General features: G+C 45.0%; 1 protein-coding gene across 1 annotated transcript in view; it reads left to right on the top strand.

The window, feature by feature from the left end:
* LOC105183296 (uncharacterized) overlaps window positions 1–21,253 on the top strand; it is a 104,466-nt gene extending 83,213 nt beyond the window's left edge. Inside the window, exons 4-7 of the mRNA XM_011141317.3 lie at window positions 3,019–3,200; window positions 5,871–6,069; window positions 8,405–8,511; window positions 10,012–21,253. Of these exons, the coding sequence (XP_011139619.1) occupies window positions 3,019–3,200; window positions 5,871–6,069; window positions 8,405–8,511; window positions 10,012–10,137 (614 nt within the window). The 3' untranslated portion in view covers window positions 10,138–21,253. The remainder of the gene's footprint in view (window positions 1–3,018; window positions 3,201–5,870; window positions 6,070–8,404; window positions 8,512–10,011) is intronic.
* Window positions 21,254–22,626: the final 1,373 nt, after the last annotated feature.

Here is a 22,626-nt window from a genome sequence, read left to right on the forward strand (position 1 = left end):
CCCGGCGATACTTTATCGCGGGTATCACGCCGCGTGAGGCTTTAATTAAAGTTCTGACGGTATCTCGGTTAATCGTTCTGTTACTCAATAAAGTTACTCGCGCGCGCGCGGAGCAAGTCCGCGGAATGGCGGCTGACGTTCGCGCCTTTATCTTCAGGATCCTCTTTTTATACGCTTCATCTTCGCGGTCGTGTAGAAGAGCCATGATCTTCGCCGATAATCTCGCTCGAGAGAGATAATTCCGTCTGGACGAGGACGAGTGCCGGAAGGAACTTGAGGAAAGAGAAGGTCCTCGCGAGAAGGGAGGACGTTTCCTAATACCTGAATGTGTAATTGCGAGGATCTTTTAATTCCTTGATCTCTGGCGAAGTCTGGCCGAGTCGAGTTCCGTTCGGCCAAATTGAACTCCTCGTATCTTCGGATCCTTCGATAACCGAGTCTTCTCAATTTCGCTCGGGAGGGATTAAAGCCCATCCCGAAGGACGTCGTATTCGCGTACCAACGCGCGCTGTGCGCAGCGATGCACGGCGGATAATCGTCGGAGAAGACGCGGCCGTACGTATCGCTCGGAAATGAGTGACTGGCGCTCCGCCAAGTGGACGGTTGTTGGTTGTCCCATGAATGGAATCGAAGCGGAAACTCTTGTATTCGGTCGAGCCGAGAGTAACGGCGTGTCGGCGGCCGCTGTATTAGTTGAATAGACGGAAACTTCGCCGGCCGAGAATCCCGTCAGGTACAGATTAACGTTTTCCCATCAACATGAAACTATGATTAATTCCGACGCCGACGTTCGCGCGCCTGCGAGACGGCGATCAGATAAATTCCTAACATACGTGACAATGACGTGTACAGGACGTCCCGCAACACGCGCGACCTTAATCTCGGTGACGGATACTCCAATAGGCGAGTTTCGCGCGTCGATTCGCCGTAAATCTCGATGAAACTGAAGGCGATCGTTATTCCGCGCGGCTTGCCACTTTTCCAAATTGCCTTGCAATTAAATTACAAATCGAAATTTCGTTGTACAATGCCAGCGACGAACTTAATCGATATATTTTACATTGAGTGAGCCGATATTTCTCTATCATTTCTTTTTTTACTCGCAGTAATTTGTTCTAATATTTCTTTTTCACCGTCATCAAAAATTTTCCTGCAGACGTGCGCGAAAACGCGAAATTCACGAATGTATATTTTATTTATGAAACTGCGTGCATTGCGATTGCTAGAGAAGCTATGTCGCACGCGATTTCATTATTTAAAACCATCGCGTCGCTTGACTGCAGTCGTCCTGCGAGTCGATGATTAAGCAACAGGCTTGCACGCGGGATCGCGCGCTGAGGAGATGGCATTTTGCTTCGTACCACAAGCCCGTTCGACCCTTTAAACTTTCGAGCTCGCTCGGTATCGGCAGGCGTCGCATGCACGCTAGTGGGAGTCAATGACCGAGACCGTGTGGCCGAGCGGCCGCATGCATGAATGACATGAATGACGCGCGACCACGTGCTCGGCGTAGTAAAGAGTGGGGGCAGGTCCTCCGTTGCGCGTAAGCACGCTGCGAGTAACGGGACTTAGCACGTGCTTGCCGGCTGCGCTTGCAGAGGCCAAACCGCGCGATCGAATGCGCGCCGCTCGATGCAAACGTCGATACTTTCGTTCCCAGGAGTCGCAGCGACCCGAGGAAGAATCCGTTGCAAAGTTGAGACTGCCGCGCTCTCGACACGGACGAGTAGTCGTCTCCCCTTTGGATAAGGATTAATTAGTAGATTGTTAGATCGTTAAATATCGATCGCTCTCGTGTTGAAGCGAAAATTAGCCCATTAGCTCCCATTGGAGAGAGAAAGAGAGAGAGAGAGAGAGAGAGAGAGAGAGAGAGAGAGAGAGAGAAAATGAGAAATTAGAAATTATAATATTACGATAAATTAATCAGATGGTATTTTGCGAGCGTCAGATTTGTCTATTTCTAATAGATATAGAATCCAATTTGAAAGAACGAAGAAAATAATGGAAACTTCGTTCTCTGATTTCGATATTTCTGGAGATTAATTCGTCTCGCGAAACAACAGCGCAAAAAAACAGCGTCGGCGAAATATTTATTATACTGATAAAATTTTTATCATCCGTTATTGTCCGTTCGTTATTAAACACACTTCATCTCAATTACGAGCACTCGGACGCTGCATTCTGCTTGCACTGCATTCGCGCTTGCATTATCGATTTTTCTTATCGCGCGCGTCAATCATCGGCGGGCGTGTCGCGCTTAACGGAACCGTTAGATCGGGCGCGATGGGAAACGGCGTCGCGTAAGCAGCCCTCTCAATTAATTCCCAATTAACTCGACACCCAGATAGCACCGAAAGTTTCGACATAAATAAATCGAGTAGGTCGGACCGCGCGATAAGCAACTCTGCACCGACGTGCCCTCGTTGGAGTTCCATTGAGACCGCGCGGTCGAGAATTTGTAGGAGAAGTTCGAATCGCGGTATAACAAACAACATGCCGTAACATTCGCAGCAACACGAGAACCGCATCGGGGAGAGAAGATCTTTAAGAGAAAATTACCTTATCGCTCCCTCTCTCTCTCTCTCTCTCTCTCTCTCTCTCTCTCTCTCCTCCCGCTTTCTTTCTTTTTTTCTCTTTTTCTCGCTTCGCTTCATATTTCGACGCCGGAAAAATGAGCGAGGCGTCTCGCAGCTTCCGCAGCGGCGATCGTTCACTTCTCGGCAACTCGAAACGCGAAATCGGAGAGCCGCGTCTGTGCCTAATTTCGTTTTATCCCGATATCAACGTGATGACAAATGGACCAGTGAAGAAAGAGTACCGCGCGCGAGAGAGAGAGAGAGAGAGAGAGTACGGGGAAAAAGACATTCTCCCGCTTCATCAATCTTCGGGCTCTTAGACATGCCAGCGCTCGTCCACATTTTACAATTACCCGACGCGGCCGGCGGAGCGTTAATAATAGATCCGGGCGCGCACGTGTAACACCTTACGATGCGGGTCTCTCTCTCTCTGTGGACGCAGGTGGACAGACGAAGGAGGAGGTGATCGAGACGAACGAGAGGCTGAGAGTCGTAAGGATACGCCTGGACGGGAGCTACGAGACCGCCAAAAGGGCCCTCGTCGAGCTGATGTGCAAGTACACCGACAGCAAACAAGTGCGCAATGTGTTCCAGCGTTACAACATTCTCAAAGTTATGATCAAGGTAAGGGATCTGGCGAACAGGAACCCCGCGCGTACCGGCGCGCGTAATTGGCTGCAGTACGTGCTAGCACGTGTTTTTGTCTCACGAACACTTTATGTGCTCGAGGCCCGACGCAACATACATGCACGCACACAGACGCGAGACTGTGCGCATACACAGCCACAAGGAGCGTCAATCTCAGGCTGCATGTCGTTAATGTAATTATGTTGTAATTATGCCACGCGGCTCATGCAAGTAAACGATTAACTAAGGACCGTAGCGTCGCTTCCGGTGAGACTCAAAATCGAGTCACTCGCACGTCACATGCTCCTCTCTTGCCGAGGGACTATCGAGAACTTAATAAACATGCGCATACGTGTGTGTGTGTGTGTGTGTGTGTGTGTGTGTGTGTGTGTAACTTTGTCATGGTTATGTAATATTGAAAATAACGAGACGGTTCGTGTGAAGCTGAGGGCACGAAAAAGGAAGGGTAGGAGGGATGAATCAAGCCGAAAAGGATATTATCGGCGATATCTTATGATCCCTCGCCGAAAGGACGTCTGTAAAATTGCTCGGCTGGATTTCATGCACTTTTTATTCTCGTGTAGTTCGTTGGGCGTGATATCGCAGCGTTAGCTCGCGATGGATTGTTTAAATCGCGAGTTTCATCCTTCGCGGGAGATATCGACAAGTAAGGCCGGTTGACACGTGTCATGTTACGCGCTTACCTCGGGACACCTTGCTGGATATTCTCTTCGCGCTTCAGCACCTGCGTTCTAAATTTCGACGTTTATTTCAACACCATTCTGATTCTATGAAGAACAAATGTCGGAAATATATCAGAATATTCAAATTACCGAATTTCTCTCGCTACGGTATTTTTTTGAAATACTGTACGAAGCACGTAAACCGATTCAATACTCGCATGAGCGTGCCGAAAGACGAACAGTCCGAAGAAACAAAGCGAAGAAAACGCCAAGAGAAAACAAAAATGTATACGATGTATATTCCGTCCTCGTCAGTGAACGAGCGGAAGAGCGCAAAATACTCGACCAGTTCGTGCAATCCTGCGCGAAATTCTCAGCAGCAACCGGCGAACGACAAGTTGGACGAACGAACGAACGAACGAACGAACGAACGAACGAACGAACGAACGAACGAACGAACGAACGAACGAACGAACGAACGAACGGACAGACGGACGGACGGACGGACGGACGAACAGACGGACGGACGGATGGATGGCGGGATTCGTAGGGAGAGCGATTCACACAATGCCGTTTTATTTTTATTCGAAGTACATACGCGAAGTGCATGCTGCAACGGGCGCATTTGTTATCCGCCGGCGCAGGAGATAGATCGCGCGCTCGGGACGAGCAACAAAATAGAGATGCAAACGATAGATAGGAAACGATTGCTGGACACGTCCGCGTTCGCAGTCGGCGCGAAAGACGGACGAGCGAGCGCGCGTTGTCGCTATCTTTCGTCTCTCTCTTTCTCTCTCTCTCTCTCTCTCTCTCTCTCTCTCTCTCTCTTTGTGTCTCTGTTTGTCCCGTTTCTATTTTTGTTTTTTATTGCACCTCCATTTTGCTCCGTTTTTTCTCTCCCCGGAGGTGCATACACGGCGATTCGCGAACGCCGGCCGGTCCCGCGGGTGCATTCCCGCGAGCGTCGATATCCCGACACGTCGACGTTTGTTTCAAGCGTAAAGTTCCACCGCGAGGTGCCGTCGCGTCCTTCCGCTCGTTCCTATGTATCGAGCGGAATCGAGGCGTCGACGACGACAGCGGCGGCGGCGGCGGCGAGTGTTTCTCCCGGGCGCGCAGGAAAAGCTTCGGGGTTAATCCCCGGGCGACGCGAACGGAATAAAATTGCCCCTTATAAATCGTGCCATTTTGTTTTATCGATGGCTACGTAATCTCGAAGTATATTGCTTGAGATGTCTTGCGCCCCGCGATATGGGGGGGAGAGAGAGAAAGAGAGAGAGAGAGAGAGAGAGAGAGAGAGAGAGAGAGAGAGAGAAAGAGCAAAAATTAAAAGAACACCATAACGCAATCGTCGCTCTTACGCAAGAGCGACGCGTGAGCTTGCAATTGTTACTGAGCTCGATGTTATTGTAGCTCAGTCGTGTCTCCGTATCGAGTAACAAAGTATCAACGAAGATTGGAAATATCGATGCCGGTGGGGAAAATTGCTATTATGATATTAAATCCAACGTAACGTGCGAGTTGAAGCGAAGTTTTAGAACTCGTACAAATTAAAAATTCGTAAAAATATGTTTTATAATTTTCGAATATATTTCATATTTTTATATATTTTTCCGGTCGCATATCTTCGAGTATATTCAAGTACATCCTGCGGAACGAATAACGAAAAGAACAGCAATGCGAGCTCTGCTTAAACGTGAATTTGATCTCCGATTCAATAATTCGAATTTGTAACCTGTGAACATAAATGGACGATGTGTTGCTTCTCAGAGATACGATGGCCGAAAAACCGATCGTTTTTCGAGCCGCAGTCAGGAACAGGATTTTGGCACCTCGTTAACGACATACGCCTCACAGAACATACACACACAGAAGGATATAAAAAGATTCTTGAGTGACACCGAGGCAATCGCGCGCGAACGCGCTTCTTCACTTCCTCGCTTTTCCCCGTCGCTTTTCACGCCCGACAGTCTCACCTTTCCAGGACGTAATTAAGCTGGAGACGCAATACTGGACTCTGGTGGATATACCGCGGCAAGAGAAACAGGAGACCGTGCCGGCTTTCGTGCTGCGTGCCTGCTCCATCATGGAGAAGACCCACAAGAGCGGCGAAGGCGTCAAGACCTCGGCGCGCCTGGCCGAGGAAGCCGAGACCAAGCGGGAGCGCATCGAAAGACTTGAGAGTGAGTTTTCGTGTGCGGTTTTTCGTCATGTCGACGTCCGAGAACGTCCGCTCGCCGTTGAGAATAGCGGTAGTCAGACGGAGATATCTCCTGACGAAGGAGGAGGGAAACAATTCTCCATTGTCCCCCGTTATCGATCGTCCTTCGTCAACCTCCTTCATGTTCGTGTAGCCACTGTTATCACTCGGTCCTCGGCCACGTGATCGATCGATATTACCAATTAGGAAGACGTTAATTAATTGCACGTGTATTGTACGCTTGCTTCGCGCTCCCGAGACTATCATGAGATTCTTCTCACCGTGTAAATTATGCATAAACGCTCGTTGATTATATCGACCTGCTCCGCGAGAGAGAGAGAGAGAGAGAGAGAGAGAGAGAGAGAGCTTCCGAACGTGCATGGTATATTATTTTCCGCCGTGTGTGCTCCAAGTGAGACAATGGAGCGAGCCGCGTTGAGGCGAAACGTGTGATCGTTGTACTTCGCCATCGATTTCGGTGGATTCAGCTGTTCTCGCCGATATTAAATCCCCACGCACCGTCCGATTACCGATATCGCGTGAAAGGAATTTTAGTCGTCGCGCGAGCGACCAACCTGCCAACCAAGTCGGACGGCTACTTTTTCAGGGAGGGAACTCTGGAGACTCGTGTGGGGGAGATGAAAATTTTGGAGATTAAAATTAATTTCTCCTCATGCCCGTTTTTATACCGCTTGTTCTTCCCACCTTTCTTTTTTGCGTCGTCTCATAAATATTCAATGGCTTTTCTGCTTCTCGTACAACAATATTCATTATTTTTCCGGAGCGGCGCGGAAGATTTATGGTATTTCATTATCGCGATTCGCATGCTGAATTATTCGAAAATTATTCGCGGCGTCTTCCGCGACGACGAGGCGCCGAAAATAAAACGAATAGGCGACATTGTCGCGATGCTGTTGCGCAATTGCCCGCTCACGATTATATCACAGGTCCATAAATCACGTCGGCGAGAATGGCTTATTAGCGGCGTAAATTGCCGATAGTGCGATCGTCGCAATTAAAAATATTTCGTGCACGCGCGCGCTCGCGCAGTTACAATGCTGGAACCTCGGCTTCCACTTAATCAAGAGGCCACCTTTTCCTTCGTCTCGCTGGAATGGCCAGGATCGAGTTGAAACCACTCGATACAAACGGCACGAACTAATTGATTAACTCGCGCCCGCTCGACCGGAAATTCTACGAGCACTTATACATTTACATTCTCCTTGATTTCATTCCAATTTATCTTCCTCGTTTCATTTGTTTTACCCTATTTTGTTTTACCCCGCCATCTCCGTCTTCCATTTTTGTAGCTGAGTCATCATTAGTTTTTGGTGTCTCGTTGGAAAAAAAATGGAGAAGAGAACGGCGAAGTATGTGTATTATTACCGTGTATTTTACGCTCGCAGCGAGAGAATATGCAAATTGACTGACGAACGGTGAAAATGCCCAACATGATGCTTCGGATCGTTGAAATAAAAGTCGAAGGAGATTCGAAAATATCCACGTCCGATAAAAGTTTGATGTCAAGTGCGTCGCGTCGCTGGCGATGCGTTGCTTGATACACGACGCGCGTAAACGCGCATTAATGGCCAATATCTCCGACTGGCTTTTATCTGCTCCCTCTCTCTCCCTCCTCCCCTTTCTCTGTTTCTCTCTCTCTCTCTCTCTCTCTCTCTCTCTCTCTCTCTCTCTCTCCCTCCCTCTCTCTCCCTCTTTCTCTCGGCGAGAGCAGTATTTTTCTGAACGTTAATTAATGCCCTTTGTGATGGTACGAGAGAGGCGAATTTACGCGTCGACGCGACTGTGCACCAACATCCGTTGTAGTTCGCTTTTGCCTCCGTTTCCTTCCTTAGTTGTAAAAAATTAAAAATATGTTACGTCCGCCGCCGCCGCGCCGAGCGAGCGGATTTCGCGCACCGTGTAATCGCTCCGCGCGGCAAGTATTTTCCGTGCTTTTTCTCGCGCGATCGTAAAATTTCGGTCTACTTCGGTCGACGCGCACAGGTCGATCTTTCGACGGGAGAAATTGATCGTAGCGAGATATCTTTTTGCCACTCTCCTGAACTCGCAGATAAAAGCTGTGCTCTGCTCGGATTTTTTGTTTATAAACAATGGCACGTTTCAATGATTTCATCAATTTCATCAACGCTTACTTGTGAAGCGCCACACACACACACAGTGATGACGATTCCTTCGAGATCTGTCGCATCTCGTGATTGTACGAGTTGTGTTCGGCAGGAGGAAGGGAAAGAAAGAGCAACGACCCTGCGATCGTTGCTTTTTCTTTCGTGTAATAAAATACGACTCGCTTTGCGCAGATATGACCACGGCGCAGATCGAAGCGGAGAACACCCAGATGACCAACGATCTGTACAGGTTGTTGAAGAAGTACACGGGTCTCAGGAACCTCATCAGGGACTTGAAGGTATGTATATGTGCGATATCGCTGATACTAGAAATATAAATACAAAGATACTAGAAATATAAAAAAATATTCCGTTCTCCCTTCGAAAGTGGACGCTAGCTTCATTCCGCCAAGAATAACATCCATTTTCTCGGCGCAATTAGCTCGTCAGGGGGATCGTTCTTGGAATTTATCGCAAGGAAGCATTTAGCGCAAGAAAGATATTCAGTACACCTGGCTTTACATAGATGATATTTAACAATTCACAAAGGATATTCGCGCGGGTATTAGAGTGAAGCCGATGCTTCTCGCCGATGTCTGGAAACGCTTCGTTGATTTGAGCTTGACGTTATTAAAACTTTCTTTCGCGATCCTTCATTCGGGTCGAACGTTTCTCCATCGAAGCGTCGAATATCCCGACGAAAAATTCAAATGAAAGTTTCGATCGCGGGGAGAACGGAGTATGATAACGTGCAGTTCTCTCGTATGATAGCGTGCAATCCGCGTGATCGCGTAAGTAAATATCCCTGGGACACACCTTGCACGGTCGTATCGTTTATCGGCTCTTTGATTACGATCGTAAAAGGTCGCGCTATTCGACAGCGAAGCGTAACATCGGCTATTACATTAGAACATTCTTACGATCATCCTTTTTCCTTTTACGTTCCAATAACTGCGTGCCACCGCTGCTGCAAGACTACCATCCCGTCTCGCCGGTGATCGCCTACTCGTTCTCTTCCTCCATGCAGTGTCAAATAAATCGGAGATTAAAGGCGACCATGAGCGCCGTAATATCAAGGCAAACCGCCTTTTTCCTCTCGCCTTTTGATCTTGCCCGAACGTCTCGTAAATTGTCGCGGATAACTCGAAACCGCGTTGATCGTACACTCAACGAACAGCCTTACCGTTTGATTATCAAGGAAACGTTCATCTCTTTGTTCATTCGAACCGATAACTCAGAGATGATAAAGAAATTTCATCCCTCATTCCCCAATTGTCCATATTTTTGTTATTCTATCCAGGTACAGCATGAGTGATTCCTCTGGCATGCTACGCTTGTAGATCTGAATTGTTCCGACACAACTTGCTAACTTTGGAGAGGTGTCGTGAGCTTGTGGATTTATTGTTTTTGTTCAAAACATTCTTCTGTTAATTGTCTTGTAATCCTTAATGAAATTAAATTTCATGTACCTCCTGGATCGCATCGCTTCGCTTCTCCAATATAATTCATATACAATATCATCGCACAAATTATTTTTAAAATTCAATTGCCTTGATAAAATTTGTATACTTGCAAATAATTATTATGATTTAGATTATAGTTTCCTTAACTTTTTGTAATTTTCTACTAACATTGTACTCTATAATTGAATTGATCTTTGCGCATATTTAATATTAATCTTTATTGGGCCGTAGATTTTTTGTATACCAAAGGATAATATCCGTTTATCCTTTATAAATAAATAAACATTCGGTCTCGCGATCATCGTTAATCGCCCGAATAATCGGCCATCTTTCCAGGAGGAGTACAACAGCTCGAAGGTGTATCCGATGTTTCCACGTTACACGATACTGAAGGACATGATAAAGGACATAATGCACAACCCGGACTACATGGAGGTCTGTCACGAGGTGGACCAAGCATAGCGGCCCGACCCCCTCCACCGTTCGCCACGTATGACCTTGTAAATTCTTCAAGGTCTCCGCGTGGTCGTCGGTGAAGGGGGTGATCCAGAGAAAATCATGCAGCTTCGACTCATTTCACGCTGGACAGCGACCGGCTGTCCCGTTACGCCTTCCTTTGCGCCTTCGTTCTCACCCTGAGTCTCCGTTTTTCCGATTAGCGACAGCGCCGTTTAGCCGCCGCCGTCTTTTAGTTGGCGTTTTACAGCGATCGTGGGACGACGAGTCGCGCGTTAACGCGACGAGTCACGGATTCCTCCCCGCGAAATGGTACATATAATTTCTCGCAGGTAAGTCAAGTCCAACTCTCACGGTCCAGGTCAAGTGTTTCGCGTTTTCGCGCGAGATCGCACGAAGCCGACGAGCAGCAGCGGCTGCCGCGCTTTCGCGCGGAAACGCCGCTGCGCCCACCGGTCGATCGTCGCGAACGAATCGAATGTCGTTCTCGGACATTCGATCGCGTTGCTCCTTTTCGACCGTGAAAGTCTGAGAGAACGAAGAGAGACAGAAAGCCAATTCGAAGCTGAGCCGGAGGGAAGAAGAGACTTTATTTCGCGGCGGGGAACACCGGGTAAGTCCGACGTTGATAACTTCGATGTATTTTATAATTGAATCCGAGACAATTTTGATATTGGAAATTAAAACGGCGACGCGAGCCGCTGAAATTTTCATCATAGAAGTTTGCGCTTTCTCGAGTCGGCCGAAGAGTGGCCGCGCAGTGGTCGGCGACAATTCTGAGGAGCGCACTGTCCGTGTGTATCCAGCGTACAGCATCGGTGTTATTAAATCCAATATTTTCCGAACTTTCATTCGTCGTTCTGCCGCGACAGTGATTCGAGTCTTTCCGGCGCGGGATCCGCAGGATTCTGTTGGCAGCGGCCGCCGAGAGTTTCTGCTCCTCCGATCTCGCGTCGGGATCAGTCGCGCGCGTCAACACACAAGGAACGCGCGAACAGCAGCTAGCCGCGTTTATTATCACACAGCGAGTGTCGCGCGTATATATGGTGCACCATTATCGATCGCTTCGAGACAATTCGCACACCTGACGGGTGCCGAGTGAATAATGCGAACTCGTTCGCAGGCGTGAGTTTGTACATAGGTGTAACTCGTATGCGTGCGAAATTGGCGTGAATGAGCGGGCGAGCGTGTGAGAGTGAGTGCGCGTGAGACACTGGCTGCTCTCGGCTTCGGAGGAAGCTGCTTCGCAACCGTCGTAAAATTCGTGAATCTCATTTACACGCGTGCCCTCAGATTCGGCCTGGGTTAAGAATATACGCCAATTAGACTCGCAAATTTTACAACAGTTGCGAGTGGGAGCTTCCTCCGCTGAAAGCGGCTGCTATTATCCGCTTGCCGCTGTTACGTAGCGCTTTCGTAATGAACGTGACGTCGCCCGAGAACGCAGCCGTCGCTCTCTCGTGCGCGACAATCACGTTCTCGCTTCACCTACGACAAAGATTACGGCGGATCGAGGTGTTCGTGCGACGCCGGGAGGTATATTTATAAAGAGAAACGTTAATTAACCACTTAACGCTTAAGGGAACTGAGATCCGGAGAGTTGGCGGAGATCTTATCAGTACTTTATGTATGAATCATGTTCGCTATGCATGTGTGTGTGTGTGTGTGTATGCGCGCGTGTATGCGTAAAGTATCAAAGTATTCGAAATTCTCGCACTACCTACAAGCAGGACAAAGAGATTAGAAGATATCGAGGCGTTTGAGGAACACTGAAGCTAGACACGTTTGCGATGGCGGAACTTTGATCGATCGACTCGATCGCTCGAAGCGGTCGAGATCGGCGAGGTTAACTTTAAATGTCTGTGGCAGTTTTATTCGAAATACTTTTGGATATATTAAATGTGTATCGTACTTGATGTGCGTATGTGTGTATGTATGCGTAAGTATATGAGAGAGAGAAGAAGAGAGAATGTTGAGATATTTAAAACGCAAATTCATATTAAAGGAAACTTTTATGTAACGCGTGAATTTATATACACGATATGATATATATATATATATATATATAGTCTCGATAAACTGATATAAATCAAGTCTAAAACTTGCGAGTTGAATGCAGATTCAGAGTTCAAGAGACTCGGGACTCGCGAACTTGGCATTGATTTATCTCAGCGTCGAATTCAGGGATGAAGCATGAAACCGCAGCCAGAGAAAATCTCTTCGGGCTTGACTTAATTTTGAATTGTCGAGACACACGAACGCTCCAAGAAACGTTCGTTTTTCCCCTTTCCTTCTCTTTATTGCTCTCTTCGATTTCCGCGCAAATTTCATTTCAAAATTCATCCTCCCGCGCGATATAATTCCCGTTGTTGTTTCGCTTCTCTCTACGTTGCTTTTATCTCTTTATCAATTACTCCCTTTACGCAGCAGTATGCACACGCGCTGTTGAATATTAATCGGCAATTTTCCGTGTGTGTGCCATAAATATTCACGGATTTTTCCCATTTGAGGTGGCACGCGATGCGTTCATTAGGAGGCACGGAGATAAGGCAAGATCGCGTCCGCGAGGCACGCGGGTTTTATTTTTCAAACGCGACTCGAGATTTCTTCCAGCGCGTCGACATACGTTCGTGCGCATTTAGCAGAAAACGAGAAGGATAGATAGGATATTCGCGGCGTGCGTTCGAGCCGAGCGAGATTAGTCAATAGCTGAGCGTCGTGCATCGATGCGATCCGCGATGACGAGACTCCATCATCGAGCAAGCGCGTTTAGCGTCTAACTAAATGTACACACCACTGAATTTGTATGTTTAACAATAACGGCCACGTGAGAGCGACATTGTCCTCACGTACATTAAACAACGGGAGAGGCTGCTTTTGGACGATACAATTAATTAAGCGTTAATTTGGAATAATGAACATATCATGTTACCATATATTGCTACATGTACTCCGATGAGGATAGTCCTCGGGAAATCGCGCGCGCACACAGAGCGCTTATTCGCGGTGACTTTTCGCGGAGAGAAAAAGTGACAAAAGAGTCCCGGAGATGCAGATACAATCGAAGCGCAAACTCTCCTCGTTTTCCCTCGCGCGTATCCGAAACATTCCCGAAGAGTTTCAGAAACGAGAGTTGCCGAGTTATCGCGAGGGGGTACCTCGTTAATCAACGAGCGCGTGAAATTTACTGCGCACGTTACAATTAATTGCTCGAGAGAAATTGCTCGTCGAGCGACGAGCCTCACGGATAAAAGACGAAACATCCAGAAGGGGGGAAATGAAGGATGAAAACCTGTCAACACGGTGTTGCTGCGGAGCAACACAAAAGAAAAAGAAAAGAGGGAGAGAGAGAAAAAGAGAGAGAGAAGAAACTGCGCCGACGAGGAGACCGACTGCGAGACTCTCGCGAATCTTTCTCGTGGGACTTTCGATCGGAGTATTTGCATATACGCGCGCGCGCGCATGCATATGCATACCGCGCGCGCTGTTCGATACCGAGAGATAAACACGGGGGTTGTTATCGGATCGCTGGGAGAGATGCGGTCAGCGACAGCTATCCCCGACGTATTAAATGTGCCATGTTCTCCAAGTGCTATATACCTCGTAACAGGTATCTCTCTCTCTCTGCGTAAAAGTCGCATGGACGCGAATTGTACGTACACGCGAGTCGCACCGGCCGTGAATCAGCGCTAACCGGAGGTCGAGGTCGTTTCCTTTCTCTGTTCGGCAAGCGGGGGGAGGGAGGGGGGATTACCGTTTCCCCGGTCCCGGTGAATTAAAAGTATTCGTACGACGACCGTAAAGCGTTAAATAAAGCGCTAACCACGCTCTCTCACGTGTGAATAAAATTCCTCTCGCCAAAGAATAAATTCGAGTATCGAGAAGAATTTCCGATAGTCCGAATGGATATCAAAAACAGATACCGAAAGAGGAGAAAATGAAACGGGAGTTACGGTAGGTCAAACCTCGGTGTGCCGTCGTAGATTAATTAAATTAAAGGTCCAATTTATGCCATTAAAGACAAAATGAAGAGAATTTCTCGTGCTTTCTGGAAGACCTCTGAGAAATCCGACTGCTCAAGAAGGGAATTCGTAAATTGAAATTGGCTCTAATAAGCCCTGATAATACATCGAGGATTAAATATTGTATTTTACAAGTATTCGGCTACATAGAGAGAGGAAATTACAGAAACATCTCAATATTAATCGTCGTTACCTGATTCGGACTTCGGTACGACTCAATAAAATTCAAAAAAAATTCAAAGTGCACAAGAGTGAAGTAGATTAACAAACACGCAAAGAACAAGAAAACTCTAACGGCTGAGAAAGAAAGAAGGAGAAAGAGAAAGAGAGAGGGAGAGACAAAGAAACCATCGTTGTTATAAAACTGTAAGAATCACCTAATAATGCTCGTGTTAAGATAACTATACGATTTTTAGTTCGTATCGGCAACGAGTCGCTCCGAAGCTTGAGAATCATTTCGGGAATGAGACGCGATCCTGCTATTACGTTTGTCACGGGAAGAAGTTCACAGAAATACGCAGAGTGTCTTTTCCTGTTCCAATACTAGTAGTTATAAATTCGTCGCGATCGAGGAATCTCGTGATTCCCGCGAGTGAATCTAATCGTGTTACGCAACCGAGATTCTCGTTCGACTTTCGTTCCACCCACGCGAACGTAATAAGAGGATCCTCCGGGATTCAGTTGTTGTTCTCATATCACTAAGATCTAAACGTATAACGATGTATACTATATTAAAATACATATTATAACAATGGCTGACAGCCCGAAATCAAAATGCAAAATATAATGCGCGGCGGACATTGGGACGACGATGGAGGCTCCCTTCCTCGCATTGCGGGCCCTTTTCAATGTTCGCCGATGTTTAGTGCCCTCCCGTTCCCTCGACACTTGTATCCCCTCCCAGCCCCTTTTCAACCGTTTTCTTGCACTGTAATCAAAACGAGTGTAATTTATCAAAGTGTCTAATCAAACCTAACTAGTATCCTTAATCGTACTATTCGTGAAGCTGGATACAGGCGAAATGGGAATCAAAACGTCGCTTCTTCCGATAATTTTACGAGATTAAAAAGAAAGCAAAACGTCGCTTTACTTTTCCTTTTACCATTTTATCTCAAACGGTATAAGAAAATCAAAATTTTCGGCGAAAATACTAATAAAGTATTTTTAGAGAGGATATTTTCTTTCCTTCAAAAAGAAAAGGGATAATCAAACAGAAATCGATGCTCGCCATACAGACGCTTTAGATGTTATCTCAGCGAAAAATTCCGAATGTCGGACATTATTTTTCTTTAACATGCTGCGTCGTCGCTGCAGCATAACAGTGCTGTTGAATTCTAAACGGCAACAGAGTCAACAATCAGCTGCATTATGCAGCGCGTATTGTTACGTTGTTGCTGTTAGCATTGAACGTTAATACTCGTTGGCACATGGCCGTGGAAAGATCTTTGATCTTTCCACGGTAACATCAAAATGCGAGTAATTAATTTTATGGAAATATCGACAGGGCGGTGTTCTGTCTGCATCCAGCGCGTTTACGAAACCTCCTCTCCGCATTGTGTGACCGTTTAGAATAGGGCTTTCGACATACGTGTGTTTTACCCTCCACTATGCATACACTGCGTACATAAAGAGAACACGTTTTAGATACATTGTTAGGAAATATCGAATAATTTCTCGCGACACACCATAATTCCGACGATTTTTTTCGCAGCACCCCGAGTGAAGTGAAGCGAAATGCTTCTTCGAAATATTTTATCGCAATGATTCGTTCGAGTCGATTTCGTTGTCGTTTTCTCGCGCATCTGCTCGCGAATTAAATTCACATCCGTAAGGAAGATTGAATTCTCCGAAAGTTTACCGAACAGTCCATATCGCGAAAATTTGCAGGGTACCTCCGGTAAGATCTAGAAAAAGATCCCTCTTCGTTCTGTGTTTTTTAAATAAGCGAGAAAACTCTTCGCGGATTTTCCGGGCAGAGATATTTTGCGGCCGAGTGATTTTTCCGAATTTCCCCGGAGAATTTTTCGGCGAAGTTTTAGCGTCATCATTTTCCACGTCCGAGCAAATGTAACCTTCCCGAGGCGGAAGCTTTGAGATACTCCGCGTAATCGCGAGATATATTTTCCGGCAGTTTGGAGTCTCTAAATATATCCGACATCTTGCGGAAAACTTTTGTATCTATTTATCCGTTTTACGGCACACTCGTGTAAAAATATTTGTAACCTTATATTCGTATCGTAAACCGCGAATTATATATATGTGACCAAAGTAAAAAGAGCAAAAAAGAGGGATTAATCTATAAATCTATAGAATTTATCTATGGATGGCGACGTCGCGAGTGTGAGGTTCAATCGAAGACTATGATATCCAAGAAGGTCTAAATGCCAACGATAATTATTTTTGTTGCTCGCGTAAAATCACCGGGTCAATTTGTCGAGCGCGACCAATGAACGATTTGTACCGTAATTATCGCGATATTGCTTGTTGTAATTATGAGTCCTGCCGTAATTGAATTATATTTTAATCGAGTTTCACGATAACGGAATTTGCTCGTGATCGAAGTTTATTGCAGTTAAATTGTGTCGGTGTGCCCACATGCTGTACGTGTTGTACATTAAGTAACGACCTATTTTACGCGCGTTCATTGTGCACGAATGCTAACTTGCAAAATAGATGAGTTTCCATCTTGGCTTTACCGCGGATGAACTATAATGATTGACGCGTAGACCGTTCCGATCTTACGATCTTCAATTCTCTCATTATCTATATCGATAATCGGACTGGTCATTATAATATTTATAGCTCGCTCTCATCGTGCGATTTTCCGCACGTCGTCGCTCGTGAATCAGCGGTCGCGATCGCACGAGGCTCACCGAGAAGCTTCTTCTTGCAGCAGCTTTGACCCCCGGTAACGTCTCTAATTATGTACAATATCCAAATTACACTCCTTTTCTCTAATTGCAAAAAAGGAGAGGTATTTTAGGAAGTTAATTAAAAAGATTTTAAATTGTGGAAGAAGGGGTGAGACAAAAGAGGCACGCGCAACATCGCGCGCTTGATATTTTTCGAGTAGATTTTCCACGTCGCGTCGGAAACAAGGAATATTCTAATTAGAAAGATATCCGCGAGTGCGTCCGCGAGAGAATCGCGCGATGCGAGCGAGTCATTCTCCACGATATCGCGCTGTTGTAACGGGGAGGTCCCCCGGGATTATCGCCGGGCCCCATCGCCTCCTCCCGGCGCGGCTGATATTTTTTAACGCGACAGCGAACTTTCTTAGACCAATTACCGTGTAACGCGCGTGTATAAGATGGACTTATTAAGATATATTTACCGTATAACGCTAAAAAACATAAAAAACAAACCGTACGTGTAGCGACGGAATAAAGCTATACTCGATATGCAATGTCTCTGAATTGAAGAATAATAGCAAGCGTGCTCGCCTTTTCGACGAAATTAGGAGAGTGCCAAATAGATTTTGAAAGTTTATACGCGTACGTGTGTAGGTATGTGTGTATGCTTCTGTATATGTATGTATGTATGTATTGCATGAGCGAAAATGGGCATGAATGAGTACGCACAATTGTGCGCGTTTACGTATGCGCGTTTTTGTCACGTTTTTACAGCGTGCTGAGTGCAAAGTTTTGTGAGAAAGAGGGATGGAGCAGTGCTCTCGTTCGCTGAATTGATCGTCATCGAGTGTTTAATTCAACATTTCTCCTTGTTGAAAAATTCACGCTGCTGAACGATTCGTCATTTATTCATTTTCCCCGCGAGATGTTCAATTAACGATATTTTTGCTATCGAAATGTATGATTTCCCCGGTGAGCGCATTACGTTCCTCGATTGCAATTATGTTGCACTAAGCTCTCTGTAGCGAATGCAGCGATTAGCATAGATTGACGAGAGAGCATGAGAGCATGAGAGCGAGCGAGCGAGAGCGAGAGCGAGAGAGAGAGAGAGAGAGAGAGAGAGAGAGAGAGAGAGAGAGAGAGAGAGAGAAGTTACGTTTTAAGGCTTAGAAATACCGTAAGTGGAACGTGGAAGGAGAGATATACACGATGTAATACGCGATACAGGATTCGTAGAGCTAAAGATCACTTCAGCGAAAAATAGCCACTTATCGTCTAAGTATAAAATAACGAACGCGTATACAGATGTCGTACATGAGAGATCTACCGAATGTGTTTTAAAGAACGTGTATATGGTAGACTTACTTAATTGTACTAGTACTGTAACGTGACCCTTTTAATGGCCCTTCGACGTTTCGTGAAATCTACCGGACGTAACGGAAACGCGATTCGATGCTCTCGATCGTTCAATGTCGGTATCGGTTTTACTTTATAAGGTCGGCTGAATATTTTTACGTGCTAATTATACGTTAAACTTCGATCGTCACCTCAACGATTTTCTTCCTTAATTTTCCGTTGGCCCACTCGGCAGAGTGGAGTGTCGCGCGATCGAAAACGTCGCGCGTCCGAGTTTGCTTGACGAACGATGAAATGTCTGCACCGTCGGTATCTTGATTTCATGCGCTGCGAATTAATTGCAGCGACCATCGGGGGGCCATTAATATACTACGAGATACTAAACGCATATGGATAAGTGTACTATAACTGCGTTAATTGCGGGGATTCCAGCTGATTTCTAGCGAGGAAACCCGAGACTCTACTGATCGTCGCTCCTAATTAAGTGTGTTTGCAGATTTGCAGATGATATTCTCGACCAATCTATTTGTCTATAATCATCGCATTACTACGGTGTCTGTCTTGTCTGATATCACATGTACGCTCACGTGACACGCACGAATGTCTCACACAAATGCAAGAAAGAAAGAAAGAAAGAAAGAAGGAAGGAAAGAAGGAAAGAAAGAAAGAACGGAATCTAACGTTTTGATCCACTCTTCTTCTATACGCGTCAGGCGCACATAATATATACATTTTACACGATACACATATATCCGCTTTGTATTAATGGTAAGCGCTTCGGGTGCATATCGAGAATAAGTCGTATATAGATGTAACGTTTTTACGAAGAAATATATTTTGGCAAATTCTTCGTGGGCGAGTTCAGAGAAAAAGAAACCTTCTGAGGAAACCGACACTCCTCGAGACCGCTCATTTCTTTACGACGAGACGTGTTTGTACGGGGTGTCTCTCTTTCTGTCTCGAGATGAGGTCTTCGTAGAAGCGGACGAATCCAAAACCACCGACGGCGATCTATTCTCATCATTTCCTAAGTCGCAATGACTTCTTCCAAGGTGTAATTATTTGATTTTTCATTTTCATCATTGTTTGTCTTTTTTGTTTGACATCAACCTGTCGGATTAGAGAGTAGAGGAAGTTCATCTCTGTTGGATTTAATAATACAAATATTCGTCGGCATGTCGTTTCTTGTAATGAGATTCTTTTCAGCACGATTGCGAGAGTAATGACAAAACTGAACGCGAAATTGCTCGGGGAATTTGTTGCTGATAGAGGGACACTCCGTGTGAAACTTCGAAATTTATTATCAGTCACCCCCCGCGTGTGCACTCATCGTTCGTTTCATTCAGCGAAATGAAGTGACTCCTTTTATCTAGAGACTCGATGTATAGTATCAAGTGTATAGACGGTATCGTTAGTTCGGCTAGCTTTTGCGTACTTTGTAAAATGCGCGCTGTAATAAACATCGGCGACTTGGTGAGCGTGCGATTCAACGAGGCGTATCGGCAGAACAGCGCGCAAGAATCTGTTGAATTGCGCCAGTCTCGGCGGGCGATTGAAGTATACGAGAGATAGATTCCTTTCATGCATAAAGAACGTATTTTCGAAATTTCGGAAAATGGAGGATTAATTCTACAATCGTGTTAATCGCCGCTATCGAGTTATATTATCGAGGGAAAAATTTCAATTCTATCGCAATGACGATAAGTTACGTTGGCCAATAATTCTCATGATTTTTATAATCTATGTGCAAATTCCTTGGAACACATTCGTCGTGGAAAATTAATTACTACATACTCATAATTTTGTCGTGCTGGGATGATTTCAACGAAAATTATGTTTGACGTGTCGCTCCGATACAGCGTTGAATCGTCGAGGCACGATCTCGCGCGAAATTTATTATATACGCGCGTTTCCGACTCGACTGGATCTGTAATGAATTAGAGAATAATCGTTGTTACGCACCCGCTTTCCCCACTTCTCTCGTCTGTTGATGCCATTAATCGCTAGTCGCCGTAGCGTATAGTCACGTGCAAGAAAATTAACACTGTTGTGAAGTTTGTATGTTTCGTTACAGTCGAATCGCGAGGGCCGCATCCGATCCCTTTTGTTTCTCCGCGAAGTCTCGCCTCGTCGCGATTTCATCAACATCGGTACACTTGTCAAAATGCGAAGAAAACGAGGGAAAAGTTTTTAAACTCTGTAGACGACGACGTACGCGTATGTACGAGCCTTTGAATAATTTCTCGACTTGCATGAGAACGCGTATAACTCAGATATTACTACTTCCACATGTATATGTATATTTTTCTTCGGAGTAACACGTGCCGTTTGTAAAGCGCGCAGTACAGCAAGTCCATTCACGAGAATTCCATTCGCAAGTTTCAATCTCCGAGAGCGTATATGCGTGTCAAAGTAAATCTCGAATATCCGGCCTCCGGGTGAAATCCTCTCTTTCAAGGATACGGCATTAGAAAACTGCGTCCATTAGCAGTGCGATTCTCGCGACTCGACGACGGTAACGGCTTTATGTCTGAACAAGTGTTCAATAGTAAACGATTAGTCTTAGTAGAAGTCATGCTAGATTAGCGAGACGTAACAAATGCTAGATGTCATAGCGTTACACACTATAGTTACTCCACCGACCCTCCTATTTATCGCACCCCGTGTGAGTTTCTCCCGCCGGAGGGAGAGATAGTTGGTAGCGACATTATATGTTAGGCTAGTACACCAAACTGTACTTAGAACCTAGTCAAAATCAGTTTGACGGAAAAGTGTATGCCGCAATAACGCTCTGATTTCGTTCGATGTGTCTTTGTTATCGTGAAAGAGGCATTACTCGTTTATTGGCTGTTATAAGCTTTGTTAATAAAATATTATGAAATTTTACATGAACGCAGCCAACGTCTTTGAATGCGCCTGTTTCCGCTCCCTGTCTCCGTTGAACAATTCTTCATAGTCTTCGATACTTTTCCCTTTTTCTGTTAATTGATCATTAATACTTAGGTCAGATGTGTTTCCAATTTATGATTCCAAATTTTTATAAGTGTGGATTTTTGTTTTATAAGTGTGCGTTTGAATGTAATGAAAATTCTTTTTAATATTAGGAAGAATTTGAAGTATTTCTTAATTTTATTGTGCTTTATAATTGGTTTCTAATATAATAATTTGATTATTCTTTTACAACACATGTTGTTTAGAATGACTGTATAGTTCATATTATAAAAAAAAAAAAAAAAAATAAAAAATAATAATTTATTATTTTTTACACATTTTTTAGAATTACTATATATCGCGAGATTTCAAACTAATTTACGAGATCAAATTTTAATATTTTTTATTGCATTTCAGTAATTACGAGTCAACTTTTAATTTCGCAGTTTCCACTATTTCCACTACGAGCCGCCACTATTTCTATCGACCCTAAATTAACCTAGCAATATGACTCAACACCAGATCAGCCATATCTTTATTTTCAAATAATTTAAAGAAAATAATTTAAAAAAAACCGAACGAAACTTAATTGCTGAATATGATATTAATAATAATTGTAAATATTGCAATCAATGATTATTATTTAACAATTTATTAATGTTAATTTTTAATAATTTGCAAGAAGCACTTCCTCATAACCAAGTCAATATCACAGCGCTGATATTGTCACAATTTTACACAAGATAGGCGGCACCGTGAGAAATTTGGGCAGATAATATTGACAGAGAGAAGCCTGAGAGCGGGCATGGCTGCATTTACAGCGTTATGGAAAAGTTGGCTGATTCGCAGCGCCAACCGGGTCCATTTTCCATGGACATGAACTACTAAGCCAATGTCCACGATTTGTTGGTACTATTCCGTGCTATGTCCATAATTATTTGGTTCTGTTCTGTGCTATGTTTACGAGCGAGCTAGATCAGTTAGATAAAAACGAAGAATCGGTCTTTGTCTCACCACCAGCGAATAGACAATCGCGACGAAGCGAGCCAGCAGCGATGTTATCGTAAGGCAGACGTCGCTGTCTCCCCTTTCACCCCCTTCTTTTCCTTTCCACATTGTTTTATATTCATAATTCGGGAAGAAAATAATTTCGAGAGTTCGGACGATTTCTAGCAATGACGCGACAGAGATAACACGCGGCCACATTAATTTGTCATGACTTTTATATTACTTATAATTACATAAACGCCCATATATGCAAATTATAGATAATTATTGCGCGTATGTTTTAATATTGTACAATATGGTATATATTAACAACAACTTCATTTCTT

This window comes from Harpegnathos saltator, unplaced genomic scaffold (genome assembly GCF_003227715.2).
Source record: "Harpegnathos saltator strain DR-91 unplaced genomic scaffold, Hsal_v8.6 scaffold604, whole genome shotgun sequence".
NCBI lineage: Eukaryota > Metazoa > Arthropoda > Insecta > Hymenoptera > Formicidae > Harpegnathos > Harpegnathos saltator.